Source organism: Hemiscyllium ocellatum, chromosome 20, assembly GCF_020745735.1.
Source record: "Hemiscyllium ocellatum isolate sHemOce1 chromosome 20, sHemOce1.pat.X.cur, whole genome shotgun sequence".
In the NCBI taxonomy this organism is placed as follows: domain Eukaryota; kingdom Metazoa; phylum Chordata; class Chondrichthyes; order Orectolobiformes; family Hemiscylliidae; genus Hemiscyllium; species Hemiscyllium ocellatum.
The window spans coordinates 52,254,422-52,272,529 of NC_083420.1; the positions used below are offsets into that span (position 1 = coordinate 52,254,422).

Below are 18,108 nucleotides of genomic sequence, written 5' to 3' on the forward strand. Positions count from 1 at the left end.
TTGAGTTTTTTGAAGAAGTAACAAAGAAGATTGATGAGGGCAGGGCAGTAGATGTGATCTACATGGACTTCAGTAAGGCGTTCGACAAAGTTCTCCATGGGAGACTGATTAGCAAGGTTAGATCTCACAGAATACAGGGGGAACTAGCCATTTGGATACAGAACTGGCTCAAAGGTAGAAGACAGAGGGTGGTGGTGGAGGGTTGTTTTTCAGACTGGAGGCCTGTGACCAGTGGAATGCCCCAAGGATCGGTGCTGGGTCTTCTACTTTTTGTCATTTACAAAAATTAGTTGGATGTGAGCAGAAGAGATTAGTAAGTTTGCAGATGACACCAAAATTGGAGGTGTAGTGGACAGCGAAGAGGGTTACCTCAGATTACAACAGGATCTTGACCAGATGTGGCAAATGGAGTTTAATTCAGATAAATGCGAGGTGCTGCATTTTGGGAAAGCAAATCTTAGCAGGACTTATACACTTAATGGTAAGCTCCTAGGGCGTGTTGCTGAACAAAGAGACCTTGGAGTGCAGGTTCATAGCTCCTTGAAAGTGGAGTCGCAAGTAGATAGGATAGTGAAGAAGGCGTTTGGTATGCTTTCCTTTATTGGTCAGAGTATTGAGTACAGAAGTTGGGAGGTCATGTTGCAGCTGTACAGGACATTGGTGAGGCCACTGTTGGAATACTGCATGAAATTCTGGTCTTCTTCGTATCAGAAAGATGTTGTGAAACTTGAAAGGGTTCAGAAAAGATTTACAAGGATGTCGCCAGGGTTGGAGGATCTAAACTACAGGGAAAGGCTGAACAAGCTGATGCTGTTTTCCCTGGAGCGTCGGAGGTGTACAAAATTATGAGGGGCATAGATAGGATAAATAGACAAAATCTTTTCCCTGGGGTCAGGGAGTCCAGAACTAGAGGGCATAGGTTTAGGGTGAGAGGGGAAAGATATAAAAGAGACCTAAGGGGCAACTTTTTCACGCAGAGGGTGGCACGTGTATGGAATGAGCTGCCAGAAAATGTGGTGGAGGCTGGTACAATTGCAACATTTAAGAGGCATTTGGATGGGTATATGAATAGGAAGTGTTTGGAGGGATATGGGCTGGGTGCTGGCAAGTGGGACTAGATTGGTTTGGAATATCTGGTCGGCATGGACGGGTTGGACCGAAGGGTCTGTTTCCATGCTATACATCTCTATGACTCTATGATACCCTGAGAGGAGGGTGTCTCCCTTAAGTTAATTAAGGACTACCACAGGAGGAGGTGATAGCTTAGTGGTATTATTACTGGACTGCTAATCCTGAGACCCAGATTCAAATCCTGCCATTGCAGACAGTGGAATTTGAAATTAATTTTTTTTAAAAATCTGGAATTAAGAGTCTAACAATGACTGTGACTCCACTGCCGATTGTCAGGAAAATCCCATCTGATTCACTAATGTCCTTTAGGGAAGAAAATTGCCATCCTTACCTGGTCTGGCCTACGTTGACTGCAAGGACCACAGCAATGTGGTCAACTCTTAGCGGTCCTCTAGACAATTAGGAATGGGCAATAAATGCTGGCCTAGCCAGCCCTTACGTTGTGAATGAATAAATTTTAAAAAACCCTCCCCTCCCTCCTTAGATTTTGACACAAGGCTATTTGGTTGAAGCTTTGCAGTTGTTGCTTCTGGCACATGGTACAGGTGTGAGATTGTCGTTGCATAGTTTCAGACAGCAACTTGCCTGGCCCCTTGACTGATAATGGCGGATCACCATGACAAGCAACGTGGCTTTGAAGCTTTGCTAAAAAGCAAGACAAGTGTATTTAAACTGGCTGCTTTTAAAAATTAGGTTTATTTGTGTTTGCGAGAAAGGTATCCACAAGAGAAAGGAATCCTTTATAAAGTAACTTTATTACAATCATTCTCCCTCAACTGGGAACATAACAGTTCAGGGTATCCCATGTGGCTTCCCTCTTATAGGAAGGATGTTGTGAAACTAGAAAGGGTTCAGAAAAGATTTACAACGATGTTGCCAGGGTTGGAGGGTTTGATCAATGCTGAATAGGTTGGGGCTATTTTCCCTGGAACGTCAGAGGCTGAAGGATTACCTTACAAAGGTTTATAAAATCATGAGGGGCATGGTTTAAGGTGAGAGGGGAAAGATTTAAAAGGGACCAGAGGGGTCACTTTTTCACACAGAGGGTGGTGTGTGAATGGAATGAGCTGCCAGAGGAAGTGGTGGAGGCTAGTACATATGATGTGAAATTTTGTAGTGACTTGTGAGTTGCGAATCCAATGGCATCATCCTATAAGAGAAGGGCTTCTCCATTCCTGGAAAATGGTACTGGGAAGACCCATCAAGAGGCAGAAACTGGTTCAACACATTTTGTTAATCACAAGACTCCTGGAGACCTGACTAAGCTAGACCCCAATGTGTGTGATTCACCACAGAGCCCAGATACCATGGTAGGTACCTGTACAGGTTAAGAGGCCAAGAAGGTCCGTGCGAGGAAATGCAGAATATCACCCCATCCCTCATCATTTGTCCAGCTGACTGAGCTGAAAATGTGTTGCTGGTTAAAGCACAGCAGGTTAGGCAGCATCCAAGGAATAGGAAATTCGACATTTCGGGCATAAGCCCTTCATCAGGAAGCCCTTCATCAGCTGACTGATGCAAGAAGCGAAGGCTGCCACTAACGTGGAAATGACCATTGTACCCATCATGGCACAACCGAACCTGCTTATCATGAAAATGCATAGCAAATGATCACTGTGTGTTATGTGTACTTGCCAGGACAGCAAATCTCAAGCAATGAACTGTGGAACAAAGCAGCAGGTAGCAAAAGTGAGGGAGGGCACAGAGCAGGGCAGGCAGTGATGTCAAATGGACCCTTTCTGGAGGAAAAGGGGAGTTTGGGGGAAAGAGGCCTGATAGGGAGAAGGTTCAAACATAGAAGATTTGAATTTCACTGCGTTGTGATATTCAGTGTCAGCATATCTGATTCATCCTGGTTTGCTGTCCCTTCGTTTGAACACTGTAGAAGATATTTCACCCCTGGAGCAAGATGAGGATATATCTTGAATGGAGGAAGTGGACTGAAGATTTCCTTTCCCATATTCTTTCTTGGTGGATTCAGATTGGATTTCTTCAGTAAGTTTTGACTTTCAAAGGACTCGATTTGCCATTTATGTAACGATTATATAACCAGTACATTCAGACCAACATGGACTACGATTGGTCCTTTACAGGAAGCAGTTTTGCATTACAACAAAATATTGTTATTTTTTATTTTAAATAGCATGACTTTTTCGTATGTAATATGCTGCAAAATATAAAAGTAATTAAGGATGAATAAGATCCAAACCTTTAGATAAATCTTGCATCTTTCCAAAAGGAATTTCCATTTTAATGATGTTCTCTGCTCTTCTGTTAAATTGCAAAACTCATCTGCCTAGGAATTATAGCATAAGACACGCAGATTCAGTTTTGTAATCTTAAAGCATATAATTAAGTTAAGTTTTTCATATTTAGATTACTTACAGTGTGGAAACAGGCCCTTCGGCCCAACAAGTCCACATCGACCCGCTGAAGAGCAACCCACCCTGACCTATTCTCCTACATTTACCCCTTCACCCAACACTACGGGCAATTTAGCATGGCCAATTCACCTAACCTGCACATTTTTGGACAGTGGGAGGAAACCAGAGCACCCGGAGGAATCCCACACAGACACGTGGAGAATGTGCAAACTCCACACAGTTAGTTGCCTGAGGCGGGAATTGAACCTGGGTCTCTGGCACTGTGAGGCAGCAGTGCTAACCACTGTGCCACCGTGCATATTTATACAACAAAAAATTAAGGTTCTTCTTTAAATTACTCCCAGGCAAATAAATTGGGTTTATTAGTACTGTTTTCAAAGATGCTACAAGTTGTTGAAGATCCGGAGAGAATAGGATAACAAGTGATGTAATGTGAAGTCTTGTCATTTTCAATTCATTCAGCCATGCTGCTGGTCATGGTATCAGTAATGGCTGTTCCAATAATGTCTGCCACAATGACTGCACTCCTTCATTGGGGTTAGATCATTGCAGGCAGGCCTCTAATTAGTTCCTGCTGCCTGTGGTTGAGCACCATATTGTCCTCCATTGGGGGAAGATGTCAGTTTAGGTGCTATGGGGAATTGAATTATGCAGTGTTTGAGGTTACTGGTGCAGTTAGTAGAAAATAGTAATTGATGATACATTCTTTGATCTTGGCAACTCGTGAGGTCACTAAACTTCTTGCAGCACTATATCCAGGTCCTCATGCTTTGACTTAAATTCAGTCTTTTCCCATTGCCTTCTGAGGTTGTCTGGGAAGCCTTGTAATGGATATGATATAATCGTTTCTTTTGATCCTTTCCAGTAAGATTACCACTGCAGCATCTAAAAACCATGCATCTGCATTTATAAACTCAATGTTTGCCAAGAAAGAATTCTTGCATAATTGGCAGCATCTGTTCCAAACATACTGCAGTTCACCGTTAAGGCTAGATATAAGTAATACAGGCTGATCATAAGTGGTGCTCGTCACTCACAATTTTGGCCCCCGAGATGTGCCAATAATCAACAGCACAGTTGACATTTACTGCAGGCTGAACATTTTGAAATGAATAAGTAGTATGAAGTTAGTGGGTGCTGAAGTTGCAACTGTTGCTTTAATCTAGCCCCACTTCATTTCTGCTTCTTGTTATTCTTTATTACTGCCAGATTCTGATTTTTTAAAAATGAATTCAAATTAAACACTGTACTTGAGTATGTCCGAAATGCAAATGTATCAAACAGAAGATGATCCAAACGTAATATTTGATTGATACCTTTTAAGTTTACACATTCCTCATATGATTGTTTAGAATTGGATTGGATTTGTTCGAAGTCACTCATCTTCAGTGTTTTTTGCAACAGTTTTAATTTTGAGTGAGTGAGATAAACATATGAGTTGAAGGGTTGAGTACTGATTGTTGGTGTGGGATGGTGAAACAGCTAATAGACCAGTTGAGTAGGTTGGTGGGGTGCTATTGTTAGGGTATATGATTTGAAGACTAAATTCACAAACTTTGTTAACTCATAGATCATTAAAGCTCTTCCTGCACTGCAACCTTGTTCTTGGAGCTACACCAATGGCACTGACACTGACGTTTCTTGTTCCCAAGTCACCTTAAGTTAGAAAGAAATGAGGGTATGATGGATCCTCAAGGACAAACAATTAAAACAAATCAATTCTAGGTGAGGATCTGTAATTTGATGCTTGACCTACGAAGATCCACAGTACTAGAGTACTGCACATTTACTGCAATTGCACAGATTTAATTGCAGTATATCTGCTTTATATCACTTGTGTTGATGGAATGCAACTTAAATACATGAAGTTTGATGTTGGGTTTTAGCGTTATCTATGAAATGGAAACAGAAAATGCTCTAAATATGTATCAGGTCATCCTTGGAGAAACAAATGTTTCAAATTGATGACCTTTCATCAAAACTGGGGAAGATCATTTAAACAAGGACAAAGGCACGGATAGTGGAAGAGCTATGGCTAAATAACATATCTAATTGAAAATGAATCCAGTTTACTATATAAAAGAATTTGGTTTACGTATAAATTAGATTCGCATCCCTTTTTAGAGTAATTGAAATTTAAATCAGAAGAAAGGATTAGAAGGTGTAACATTATTTTTAAAAATCATATCTAATTTCATTCATATACAAATAATATTTTCTGTTGTAAGTCAAAAATCAAATATACTTCTGTATAAAAACACAATATTTTGTGTGTGTGGATTGGTTACAGTTCAAAATTATTCCACAATGCATCCTGGTTAATATTAAGTCTTTCACATTTGTGCAAGGAAATTAGTTATTTTGCTGTTTACAAAATGGTCAAAAGCACATGATTTCAGAATTACAGCTTTTGACAAAATACTTCCGGTTATGGTTTTAGTTGCATTGACTGTTTAAGGGTCCTATAAAATGTTTACCGTATCCATAAGACATAGATCGTCATTTTTTCGAACACTATGACATAACTCAGAAATCAGCATACAAAGAATACAGACCACTAGTGGGCAATAGTGGAATTGGAAACGTCCACCGTGTGTTCTGGAATTTGAAAAATAGTCCAAGCTACTGGTAATGTATGTTTTAATGTATATATTATTAGTCAGCTGGACATAATTTTGAACCTTATCTGATACACACACAGTTAACAGTGCAAACTTTATGACTAAAATAATTTTATATTATCAATCATTTAAACCTTATTAAAGGAACTTTTTAAAGAAACCCCATTACAAATAGCAGCAACTATCACTAGGCATCTGTATGTTCTCATATATTTCTCATATATGGGGAGTATAACTTGTAAATACATCTGCAATAGGGTGATGAACCAGCATGACATTCATTTAAGGGCTGTAGTCTTCTTTCTTTCTCTGAGATAACTTTAATAACATGAATGTGATTTAATTAATTGTGAATTTTTTTTAAAAAAACAGGAATATAGTTCAATTTGAGGTGGTTCAGAGGAGGTTTGCTAGATTGATTCCAGAGTTTTAAGGTGAGAGAAGAAAGATTGACAAAGGACCAGAGGGACAACTTATTCACAGAGAGTGGTGTGTGTATGGAATGAGCTGCCAGAGGAAGTGGTAGAGGCAAGTACAATTACAACATTTAAAAGGCATCTGGATGGGTGCATGAATAGAATGGGTTTAGAGGGATAGGGGCCAAATACTGGCAAATAGGACTAGGACAGATTGGGAAGTGTGATCAGCGTGGATGAGTTGGACTGAAGGGTCTGTTTCAATTTGTATGGCTCTATGAATGAAATGCTTTGATTGAGGAATGTGACTGGCAGTGTAGCTGGGATCATCATCTTTAGTCTCTCAGTTATATTCAACACCATAACACTGTTATCAGACTATATTTAACACCATTCTGTGTGGGGTAACAGTAGCGGCTCTGACTACAATATAAAATAACATTGTCTTTGTGGGAAAATTCTCATTTCAAACTGGTCCTTCCACAGGAAAGCTAGCACTAGCATGTTAAATACAAATAATCTTAAAGCTTTGTTTTATGATATTGCTAATTAAATTTTATTCTGAATTTATTATAAGTACAAAGTTGAAAAACTAGACTTCAATAAAGGACATTTGATTTTCCTGGTGTAGCTATAATTTAAGAAATTAATATGTGCCTATACAAAACATGAATATTTTCTTATTAAATGCTTTCTTTTTAGAGTAGTACAGTCCTTTAATGATCCACAGAAAGAAAAAAAAGCATTCTAATTGTTTTTCTGTTTGGACTATTATATATATTTAAATGCGATGCTATTTTTCACAGGTACAGCAAAATTGAAAAATTGATTTAGCTAACTGTGAAAAAATGCGATATACACTGATTCTTAATATAGAGTTGTTTTTAATATGAAAAATGTAAATGCAGATTTTTGATAGCGAACAGGCATAATGCAAACTTATTAAATAAACAATCTGAAAAAGAAACTTTTAATTTTAACCTGCATCCATAAAAGATCAGGTGACTTATTTCTTTTGATTTTAATGCTACTGATTTCAGGTTAGCCAACATTCCTAATCTTCTCTGCCTGTCCAGAGATATAAATTTTCCAGATGGCCTGGCCAATGTAATTGAAGTTCATCATTCATTTGTGGTGCAATAAAGGCTTTTGGTTAAAGGTCCCCTTTTCAAATAGATTAGCAAACACAGATAGCACGACCCCACTCCACTCCAATCTAAATTACAGTTCCATATAATCCTCAAAATGGAAGTACAACATGTAGACAATGTTTTAATATTATTTGGTAGACAGATATTTACCTACAGATATCAACAAAACTGGTGGATCTGTGTCTCAATTATTATATTATTTCTTAGCATATACAAAAGATCTCTTCAAACCCTAGTTTGTGAACCACTGGAATAAAGAACATTAAAAAAAAACACTCTATCAGTTATCATATTCCAACTTTAATCAAAACTCCAAGTACCAGTTACTTACTGTGTAGCCAAGAGTTTTTTCAGCTGTATTTCCTGATAAGTTACATGATTGAAGAGTGCCTGTATGGTCAGACACATCCAGCCAGAAATCAAAACTGGTGATGATACTTGAGGGATTCAGTGTGTCAGATGAACAGGAAGGATTTGTGCATGCATTTGAACCAACATCAATCAAAAATCTGCACCTGCCACTTTGACAAACACAGAATTATGCATTTAGAATTCCTATTACATATGGAACACAAAATACTTTTATAGTTCTTGTTTGCTATTTTAATTCTGCGCCCTACTCCATCCCGAACACTGTTATAATGAAACTTATTTAAAACTTCAGCAGTTCTAATCTTTCAATTTGTCATGTTACAATGTTCTGGATTCAACATCAAATTCCTCAACTTGAAATCATAATCATAGCTTCAGTTTTTTGTTTTGCACAATTTTAACTGGCATTTTGTTTTTGTAATTTCAGATTCTCCAGGGGCTTTAACATACTAGTTAATTTACTTGGCGCTAAGCTCCTGAGCAGGAAAGCAGGAAGTAAATCCATTTAAAAAGCAGGAAATGTTCTGTTGAGGGTAAAAGTGCACTAGTTTACATGAATATATGGTCAACTTGTCCAAGAGAATTGTGCAGCAATTAGGGTAGGATAAAACACCAATTAGGAGTTAAGACTTCCTGCCTAAGTATTGTCCACATGTATGTTTTAGGACATTTTCAGTTGTGTAAGTTACTGCTCCCCATATTGGAATATTCAGGCCAAAATATTATTTGTTTTCTGGCATCATTTCAGTTTTTCCTTACTATTGGGAAGACATCTCCAAACTTAATATTATTGACAATGCAAAATAAATCCCTGCATCTGGTAAACATTTGTTACCAAATTGTGACCACGCAACATGGAAGAGCAATGCTAAGTACATATATTTTCTGTTAAAAATATGACTGCTATGTCATGTACAACACCACATAAAATGGGGTATCTTTAGTATTCAAATTTAAAATTAGTGTAATTCTTACCATTTAGATTTTATTATCTTTGAACTGTCAGAATCAATGTTAAACATAGTAATATAAGCAAAAATGATTCCATACATGGGTTCTGCCTTGCCAACATTGTCCATTACTTTATTTTTTAACTGCTGGACAGTGAATACATCCACAATGGATTGTACTGCAAACATAAATGAAAATAAATAAATCATGGTGGAATAATTCTTGAACAGCATAATAAAATGTTCCTTTTCTACAATAGTAAAAGGATTGCACAATACATAAGCATTACAAATTATATAGTTCTATGGATGAAAGAAAATGTCAGCTGCCATTAAATTTATTCTTTAAGATATCTATATAGCATGCACCCAAGAACCCTTCGAAAAGTGTTCAAGGAGCCTTCATTATACAGGTACTGCACAAATAATGGTAGTATCAACTTGGGTGTCTCACACTTAATCACTGCCTAGGATCTGTAATTTTTTTTTATTAGCACATACCTTTTGTAATATGCTGGTCCATAAGGAAAGCAGAAATTTGAGTGTGGGCATATTGTATCTTCAGAAATGATTAATATATGGAGCTAGACAGGCTTACAGGGGTGGCAATGATGTCGTGGTAACGTCAGTGGACTAGTAATCCAGAGGTCCAGGTTAATTCTCTAGGACCATGGACTCAAGTCTAAGGATAGCGGCTTGTGGAATTTAAACTCAATTAATAAATCTGCAATTAGAAGCCAGTCTAATGGTAACCATGAAACCATTGTTAGTCGCAACCATGTCAGGATGATGAGTGGCTTGGATGGGAGCTAACAGCACCATCTGCAAGTGCTCTTCCAGGCCACTCACCATCCTGATTTGGTGTTCCTTCAGTGTCACTGGGTCAAAATGCTGCCTGCATTATCTGGATGTATTTTAGTTAGATAATCTGCCATTTTTTAAAATCATGATAACTTAAATCTTGTATGTCATTTTCAGAATGCTTTTGTGCATTCCATTGAATAGCACTGGGGGTCCACCGACAGTGGAACAATTTTAAAAGGCAGCTCACCACCACCTTCTCAAGGGCAGCTAGGGACAGGCAACCAGCGATGCCCTTGTCCTACAAGAGAATAAAAAAAAGTTGTCATAAAAGCCCATCTAGTTCATTAATGCTTTTTACAGGAAGAAATCTGTCATGCTTACCTGGTTTGGTCTATATATGGCCCAAGACTTACAGCCATATGATTGACTCTAAATGCCCTCTGAATTGTTCTAACAAGTCACTCAGTTGTAACAAACTACTTTGAAGCCCGAAAAACAAAGTGAAACCAGATAGACTACCTGGCATCAACTTAGGCATCAGAAATAATAATGACAAATGCAGCCTGTCAACATTGCAAAGTCTACTTCACTAGCATCCAGGTTCATCCCACAGTCTAGTTAAGTAACAGCCAGACTTGGTCATAGTCACTGAATCATACCTTACAGACATCGAGAAAATACTGTCATTATCACTGGCTGCGTCCTGTCCTACTAATAGGTCAGACCCAGAGGCAGTGGCATAATGATATACAGTCAGGGTGCAGCTGCCTTGGGAATCCTTAATACTAACGCCAGATTCCATGATGTCTTTTTGCATTAATTCAAACATGGGCAAGGAAACTCAAGGACTGACCTCCTCAGCTGATGTATCAGTACTCCTCCATGTGCAACATCAATTGGAGAAAGTATTGAGGGCATGGGCACAGAATGTCTTCAAAGTGGGGGGACAATTTCCACCACCAAAAGTAACTTAGTTGCAGTAGTGCTGATGGCATTGTGGATCAACCCAAGCAGGTGGGCTGCAGTGGTTCAAGAAGGCAGCTCATCATCTCCTTCTCAAGGGAAACTAGGGACGGATAATAAATGCTGACCAGTCAGTGATGCCCACATACCAGAAATGAATGAGAAAAACTTGCATCTTCAATGATGAAGGAGTCCAGCACAGAAGCTTTGCAACCATCTTCAACCACAAGTGCCAAGTGGAAAATCAATCTCAATCTCCTCCTTCGGCTTCTACTTCACACATGCTAAGCTTCAGCCAATTTGCTTCACTCCATATGATATCAAGGAACAGCTAAAGGTACTAGATACTGAAAATACTGCCGATCCTAACAAAATCCCAGCAACAGTATTGATGATTTGTGATCCAGAATTAACCCAGCCCCTAGCCAAGTGGTTCTGGTACAGCTATAACACTGGTATTTGCAAAGTGGAAATTGCTCAGATATGTCCAATCCATTAAAAAGCAGGACAACTCCAACATGACCAATTATAGCCCCATGACTTTATTCTTAATCATAAGCCAAGTGATGGAAAGAATCATTGACAGTGATAAAAAGCCCAGCAATAACCTGCCACCTGACGTTCAGTTTAGAGTCTGCCAGAGACATTCAGCTCCTGATGTTATTATACCTTTTGTTCAAACATGGAGAGAAGAGCTGAAGTCCAGAGGCAAGGTGACATCAAGGCAGTCATGGACTTAGTTTGACATCAAAATGACTCCAGTATTGCTAGAGCAATGAGAAACATGGGGAAAAATATCTAATGGTTGAACTCTCACCTACAACAAAGCAAGATGACTATGGGTGGACTAAGTGTGTGCATTTGCTTGGTAAGAAAATGTCTAAATCTTTAATTTGCACAGATTTAATTTAGACTGGAATTGGTAGTTGCCTGTAAACTGAAATCTGCAGTCAAAAATTCTGTATTCGCAAGCTTTGAGCAAACTTATTTTCAAGGGTTACTTTGGAAGAGCTGCCCAATTAAGAACCTACTGAAACTGGACCGTCATTAACTAAGTGAAATAAACCCTTTGTTTTGGGAACTACAAGTTCAATAAGTGGGGGTCCTCTTGTGACTCATAATAGTGTTCATATCCCAAGTTCAGGTCCCACATCTCTGAACAGGTTGATTAGAAAAATTGGTTTAAAGTAAATAAATCAAATCAATGAGCAAATCCAGTTCAGAGTTGGGCTCAGTGCATGTAGTTGATAATTTTGCGAATCTGAATCATCAAAATGTGCAAAGTTAATTTGCATTGTAGTTTGTGACTGGCTTTAAAGTGAAATCTGCAGCTTCAAATTCTGTGTTTTCAAACTTTGAGTCATCTTATTTTCAGGAGGTGCATTGAAAGAACTGCCGAATTAAGAACTGGCTGAAACTGAACCTTCATTAACTGACTCAGATCAACTCCCAGCTCTGGCAACATGTATAAGCAGCTAACTTAGTGTGACTGAGCATTTGAGAGAGCGAGTTACAATTCAGTCTCTAAGTTGACCGTTTCAGAAGCTCAGCAGAGGAATAAGTCATTTGGTTGTTTTTGCCTAAGCAAAGCAGCTGATTTCTGGTGTTTAAATAAAAAGTAAGGTATTTAGACTGCATACAGATCTTTAGTTTTTTTCTTTTAAAAATAGATTGTTAGGTATAGAATTGATACTGAGATGTTAAAAAGGGAAAAATCTGAATAGTGTTAACAATTGGGATTCTTCAAGTGTAGGTAGCAAAGATACTGGAGTGATTTTGTTAATAACTTAACTGGATAGCGATGTCAAGTCAAGTGATGCACTGCAGCTGCAGCATGTCAAAATTGATCACCAACGTGATCCACAATGAACATATGTGGAGCAAGTGTTAGCAGCTTGAACAACTTTGGATCCAAGTTGAGGAGATGAATTCTCAGCAGCAGATATTCTGCCAATTCTGGCAGAGGAAAAGTTACCTCGATATTTTGCTCCAGGAGACAGTCACACCCCTTAGATTTGGTACTTCAAACTTGGTAGGTATGGCAAGTGGTGAGGCAAGTATCGGGACCAATGGGGCAGATCTCAAACAGCGTCTGTCCTTGCAATCGTCTAACAATTACAAGGCTCTTGCCAGTTATGTGGATGAGAATGAGAAGATAAATGATCTACCACGATATCCCTATAGTAAATTTACAGGAATAGATACTGTTTTCTGCAACTGTGAGACTGAGTCCTGAAGGCTGTGTTAATTATCTGGAACCAGGGTTAAGGACATCACTTTGGGTTTGGACAGAAATTGGTGTGAGAGGGGAGGGATCCAGTTGTCATCATCCACACTGGTGCTAGTGACATTAATAGAGCTGGAAGCTACTTTGACCACATCTTCTAAACCCATGACCTCTAATGCTTAGAAGGGCAGTAGATGCATCGAAGTATCACCACCTGCAAGTCCCCCTCAGATTCACATAATATCTCAATTTGGAATTATATTCCTCTACCATTGCTGGGTCAAAAATCATGGGACTCCCTTACCGAATAGCACCATGGACATAGCTACCCACACCTATTCTCAGCTCCACGGACTGCAGTAATCCAAGGCAGTGGCTCACCACCACTTTGTCAAGGGCAATTAGATATGAGAAACTAATGCTGCCCTAGCCTGTGAATGACTAAAAAATCTTGGAAATGTTGTTATGTCACTTGGATTAATGGATCTCTGTTTTTAGAAATAGGAAAAATTAAAAGGTTTTACTTTTATAGGCATCAAGATCATTACTTCACGGTAACTGTTTATTCTGTTTGATTTCATTGTGTGCTGGTTGTAACATAAAAATAAGTTGCTTAGAATTCTGCCAACAGGCAAATAATGTTAAGCTGTAAAGAATATTTTGTGGGTCGTAACAAATAAATTAAAAAGTGTTTACTCTGAAAGATTTCATTTGTGCTGCAGTTCTTCCATTACATACAAATTAGCTCCCATTGACAATAAACAAGTCTCCGAGCATATATAGGCACTTCACCTCAAATCCTGATTGATTAAACAAGCAGGTATTTAAAACTAACTACAATTTATACCAGAATCCTTTCCTTCAAGGGAGAGGTAACCCGGTTCTACTCGCTTCACCATTTCAGAAATCTCTAGGGATAGAAATTAACTACTTTTGTCTTAGTGTATTATTGTTAGCATTCGTGAGATCTCCAATATCAGTTTGTTCCTGTCTGTTTGTAGCAGCTTATTTTGCATTCTGTTTGTAGTCAGCGAACCATTTTTTAATATTATTACATAATCAATATTCTGGCATTACATTAATAAGATCACAAACATCTTGCCATTTATGCATTCATTAGGTGTTGACACATGTTCCTTGGGCCTTAGAATTTTTTCTTTGCTAGACTCTCTTGCATAATTGATTCAATGTCATTGTTTAATATTCATCGAAAAATACATTAACTGATGCTCAACAACCTTGATGCTGTTCAAAGACTTGCTGCCATATTAATAGAAGTCACAATGACTGAATAACAATGCAGAATAAAATTTACCTGTTAAAATTGCTGTTTAGACTTATGTACGTGATAAAAGAACAGACAAGACAACTTCAAACATACCTAGCTTCTGCATTAAAATCAAAAAGTGGTCTTTTCAGCATTGATGTGTCAATAACGCACTGTTCTTAACTATACATCTGAAACAGCTCTGTTCAAAGACAAATAGGCAACAAATGCTGCACTTGTCGTAAAATCCACATCCCAGCAGAGAATAAAGAAAAAAACATCACAATCTCATTTTTGTATACTTAGTGGAGGAATTGTTAAGTAGAGATCTAAGTAGTAATGTTGGTGGAATTGTTAATGGTCATTTGCATTATTTCCCTGAAACTGACAGCAGGTTCTGGAAACTGCACATGCACAGCTTCATGTGGAAATCCAGAAGTTGATGTCAGTGATTCTTCATTTTCCCAAAGCATGTATGTTTGACTTACCAGACAACAATCAATGAAAAACCACTGAACTGATGAAAATTTGGCCTTTCAAGCTGTTCGCTTTGCTATAAAACCCCCTGAAAAAGTCACACCCTGTTGTCTGAAGAACAATTTAGCATTTAACAGTGACGATTTTCATAGTCATTGCTGAACTGCCCCACTGATCAGAAAACCTATTTTCATACTTCTGGAATGTCAGATTTCTTTAATATGATTCTAAAATTCCATGTATTATTCACATTTAAGTTTTTTTCAATGATATCCAGATTTTACCATAATCCCAAATATATATTCCAATCTTTATATCATACCCCAGTTTTTAAAAACATTCATGGGATGTGGGCATCGCAGGTTGGGCTAGCATTTATTGCTCATCCATAGTGGTGGTGAGCTGCTGTCTTGAAACACTGTAGTCCATTGCTGTATCCATAAAGCCGTTACAGAAGGATTTTGACTCAATAACACTGAAGGAACGGTGATATATCTACAACTTAAGATGGTGTGCAATTTAAAAGAACGTAGGAGATAGGAGTAAACTAAGGCAATTCAGCCCCTTGAGCCTACTCCACCATTTAAAATGATCATTGTTGATCTCATTTTGGTCTCTTTCCTGTCCATTATCTTTTGAACCATTAAAATTTAAATTCTATCTATCTATCTCCTCCTTAAATTTACTCCAAGTCCTGGCATCCACTGTGCTCTAAGATAATCCACAGATTCATGACGGTTTGAGAGAAATAATTTCACCTCATCTCTGTTTTAAATCTGTTAATCATCTTAAAAGAGTTACCTCCTGGAGAAGACCTTGTTGCCCTTGTCATTCTAGATTGTAGGGGTTGTGGGTCTGGAAGCCATTAGAAAGGGATTTTCAGACTTTGACCCAGTAACTCTGAAGGAACTAAAGAGCTTTGGAGAATTTCTGCACTGCATTTCATAAATGATGATACACACTGCTGCTGCTGAGCATCGATGATAGAAGGACCGAATGTTTGTGAATGGGGTGCTCAGCAAGTGGGTTGCTTTGGCTTGACGGTTTCAAGCTTCTTCAGTGTTGTTGGAGCTGTGCTCATCTAGGCAAGTCAGGAATGTACCATCATCCATCTGACTAATGCCTTGTAGATGATGGACAGTCTTTAGCAAGTCTAATGGTTACTAATAACCTCTATTCTGTGCTTATAGCTACAGTATTAATATGCCGAGTCCATTTTAGTTTCTGGTCAATAGGAACCTCAGGATGCTAATAGCACAGGATTCATTGATGGTAATGCCATTGAATGTCACAGGTGATAGTCGGATTCTGTCCTGTTGGAGACATTCATCACCTGGCACTAGTGTGGTATGAATATAAATTGCCACTTGTCAGCTCAAACCTGGATATTGTGCAGGTCTTGCTGCATTTGGATATGGATTGCTTCAATATCTGAGGAGTCGCAAATGGCGCTGAGCACTGAACAAGTCATCAGTGAACATCCTCACTTCTGACCCTTATGATAGAGAGGTCATTGATGAAGCAACTGAAGATAGCTAGGCCAAGAACATTACCCTAAGGACCTACTGCAGAGATGTCCTGGAGTTGAGATGATTGACCTCCAACAACTGCAACCATCTTCCTTTCTACCAGGTTTGACTCTAACTAGTGTAGTGATATTGAAAATCAAAAGATAATCAGTGATTCAGATTTCTTGGTAAATGTCTCAATGTGATTAGCTGTTTTGTTTACTCAATGACACAAATGTTGGGGAAACCTTTGCCACTGAGGTCAGCATGTCTTTGCATGTAACTTGCTTCAAGTTTAGCAGGAACTCTGTTGTATTGCTGCTCACTGCAAGCCAGAACTATATTTATCACAGTTAAGGATCTTGCATTGTTTGTCTAATATAACTTTTATAAATTTTAAATCACATTTATAATTTTAAATCACTGGTGGATATTACATTTGGAAGTACAATTTAATGTAAAACTTAATGACTTACAGTTAATTGATTCATTTCTTTGTTCTGGATCATCTTCACCATTTTCTGCACACTCTTTGGCAAAGTTAAACAGCAGGTTGGCTTCTTTTGTGTCTTCGTAGTTCCAGGTAAAAACACAAAATTTAGCAGTAATCCATTTTAGATATTTAAAGTTAACAATGTTCTGGTACATCAAGTAAAAATCTAAGTAAATTACAAATTAGTCAATGGAGTATAATCTAGTCATGACACAGAAAAAGAAATCCATGACCTGCTTATTCAATGATAATGCAATAGTAAATAAACTATATACGAGTCGCTGATCATAACCGTACAGAAAGAAGATCATATCAGTATGATATCATTGCAGACTAAATGAACAAAACAGGAAAAGATCAAAAGATCTTTGGGTTAAAATGAATGAGTCAATAAAAGAGTTATAGTATTGTTTTCTATTTGTAGGACTATTTGAAATGCAGCTTATAAATAAAATTATTCAGATATGCAGTTTAGGTACTCTGGAATGAATAGTGTTATAGAACACTGCAGCGCAGTACAGGACCTTCGGTCCTCGCTATTGCGTTGCCCTGTGAAACCAATCTGAAGCCATCTAACCTACACTATTCCATTCTTATCCATCTTCCTATCCGATGACCATTTAAATGTCCTTAAAGTTGGTGAGTCTACTACTGTTGCAGGCAGTGCGTTCCACGCCCCTACTAACCTCTGAGTAAAGAAACTATCTCTTACATCAGTCCTATATCTATCACCCCCTCAATTTAAAGCTATGTCCCCTCGTGCTAGCCATCGCCCTCAGAGGAAAAGGACTCTCACTGTCCAAAATATCTAACCCTCTGATTATCTTATATGTCTCAATTAAGTCACCTCTCAATCTTGTTCTCTCCAACAAAAACAGCCTCAAGTCCCTCAGCCTTTCCTCATAAGACCTTCCCTCTGTACCAGGCAGCATCCTATTAAATATTCTCTGAACCCTTTCCAAAGCTTCCACATCCTTCCTATAATGCAGTGACCAGAACTGTACATAATACTCCAAGTATGGCCGCACCAGAGTTTTACACAGCTGCAGCATGACCTCATGGCTCTGAAACTCAATCCCTCGACCAATAAAAGCTAAAACACAGTATGCCTTCTTAACAATCTATCAACCTGGGTAGCAACTTTCAAAGATCTATGCACCTGGAAGCCAAAATTTCTCTGCTCAACTACACTACCAGAATCTTACCATTAGCTTAGTACTCTGCATTTCTGTTACTCCTTCGAAAGTGAATCATCTCACACTTTTTCTGCATTAAACTCCATTTGCTGCCTCTCAGTCCAGCTCTGCAGCTTATCTATGTCCCTCTGTAACCTACAACAACCTT

The 18,108-nt window shown here is 38.4% G+C and overlaps 1 protein-coding gene across 1 annotated transcript in view; it reads right to left on the minus strand.

The window, feature by feature from the left end:
- meiob (meiosis specific with OB-fold) overlaps window positions 1-18,108 on the minus strand; it is a 65,408-nt gene that overhangs the window by 8,456 nt on the left and 38,844 nt on the right. The window contains exons 10-13 of the mRNA XM_060840394.1: window positions 16,748-16,840; window positions 9,051-9,204; window positions 8,031-8,224; window positions 3,341-3,423 (exon numbers count right to left, since the gene is read on the minus strand). Of these exons, the coding sequence (XP_060696377.1) occupies window positions 3,341-3,423; window positions 8,031-8,224; window positions 9,051-9,204; window positions 16,748-16,840 (524 nt within the window). The remainder of the gene's footprint in view (window positions 1-3,340; window positions 3,424-8,030; window positions 8,225-9,050; window positions 9,205-16,747; window positions 16,841-18,108) is intronic.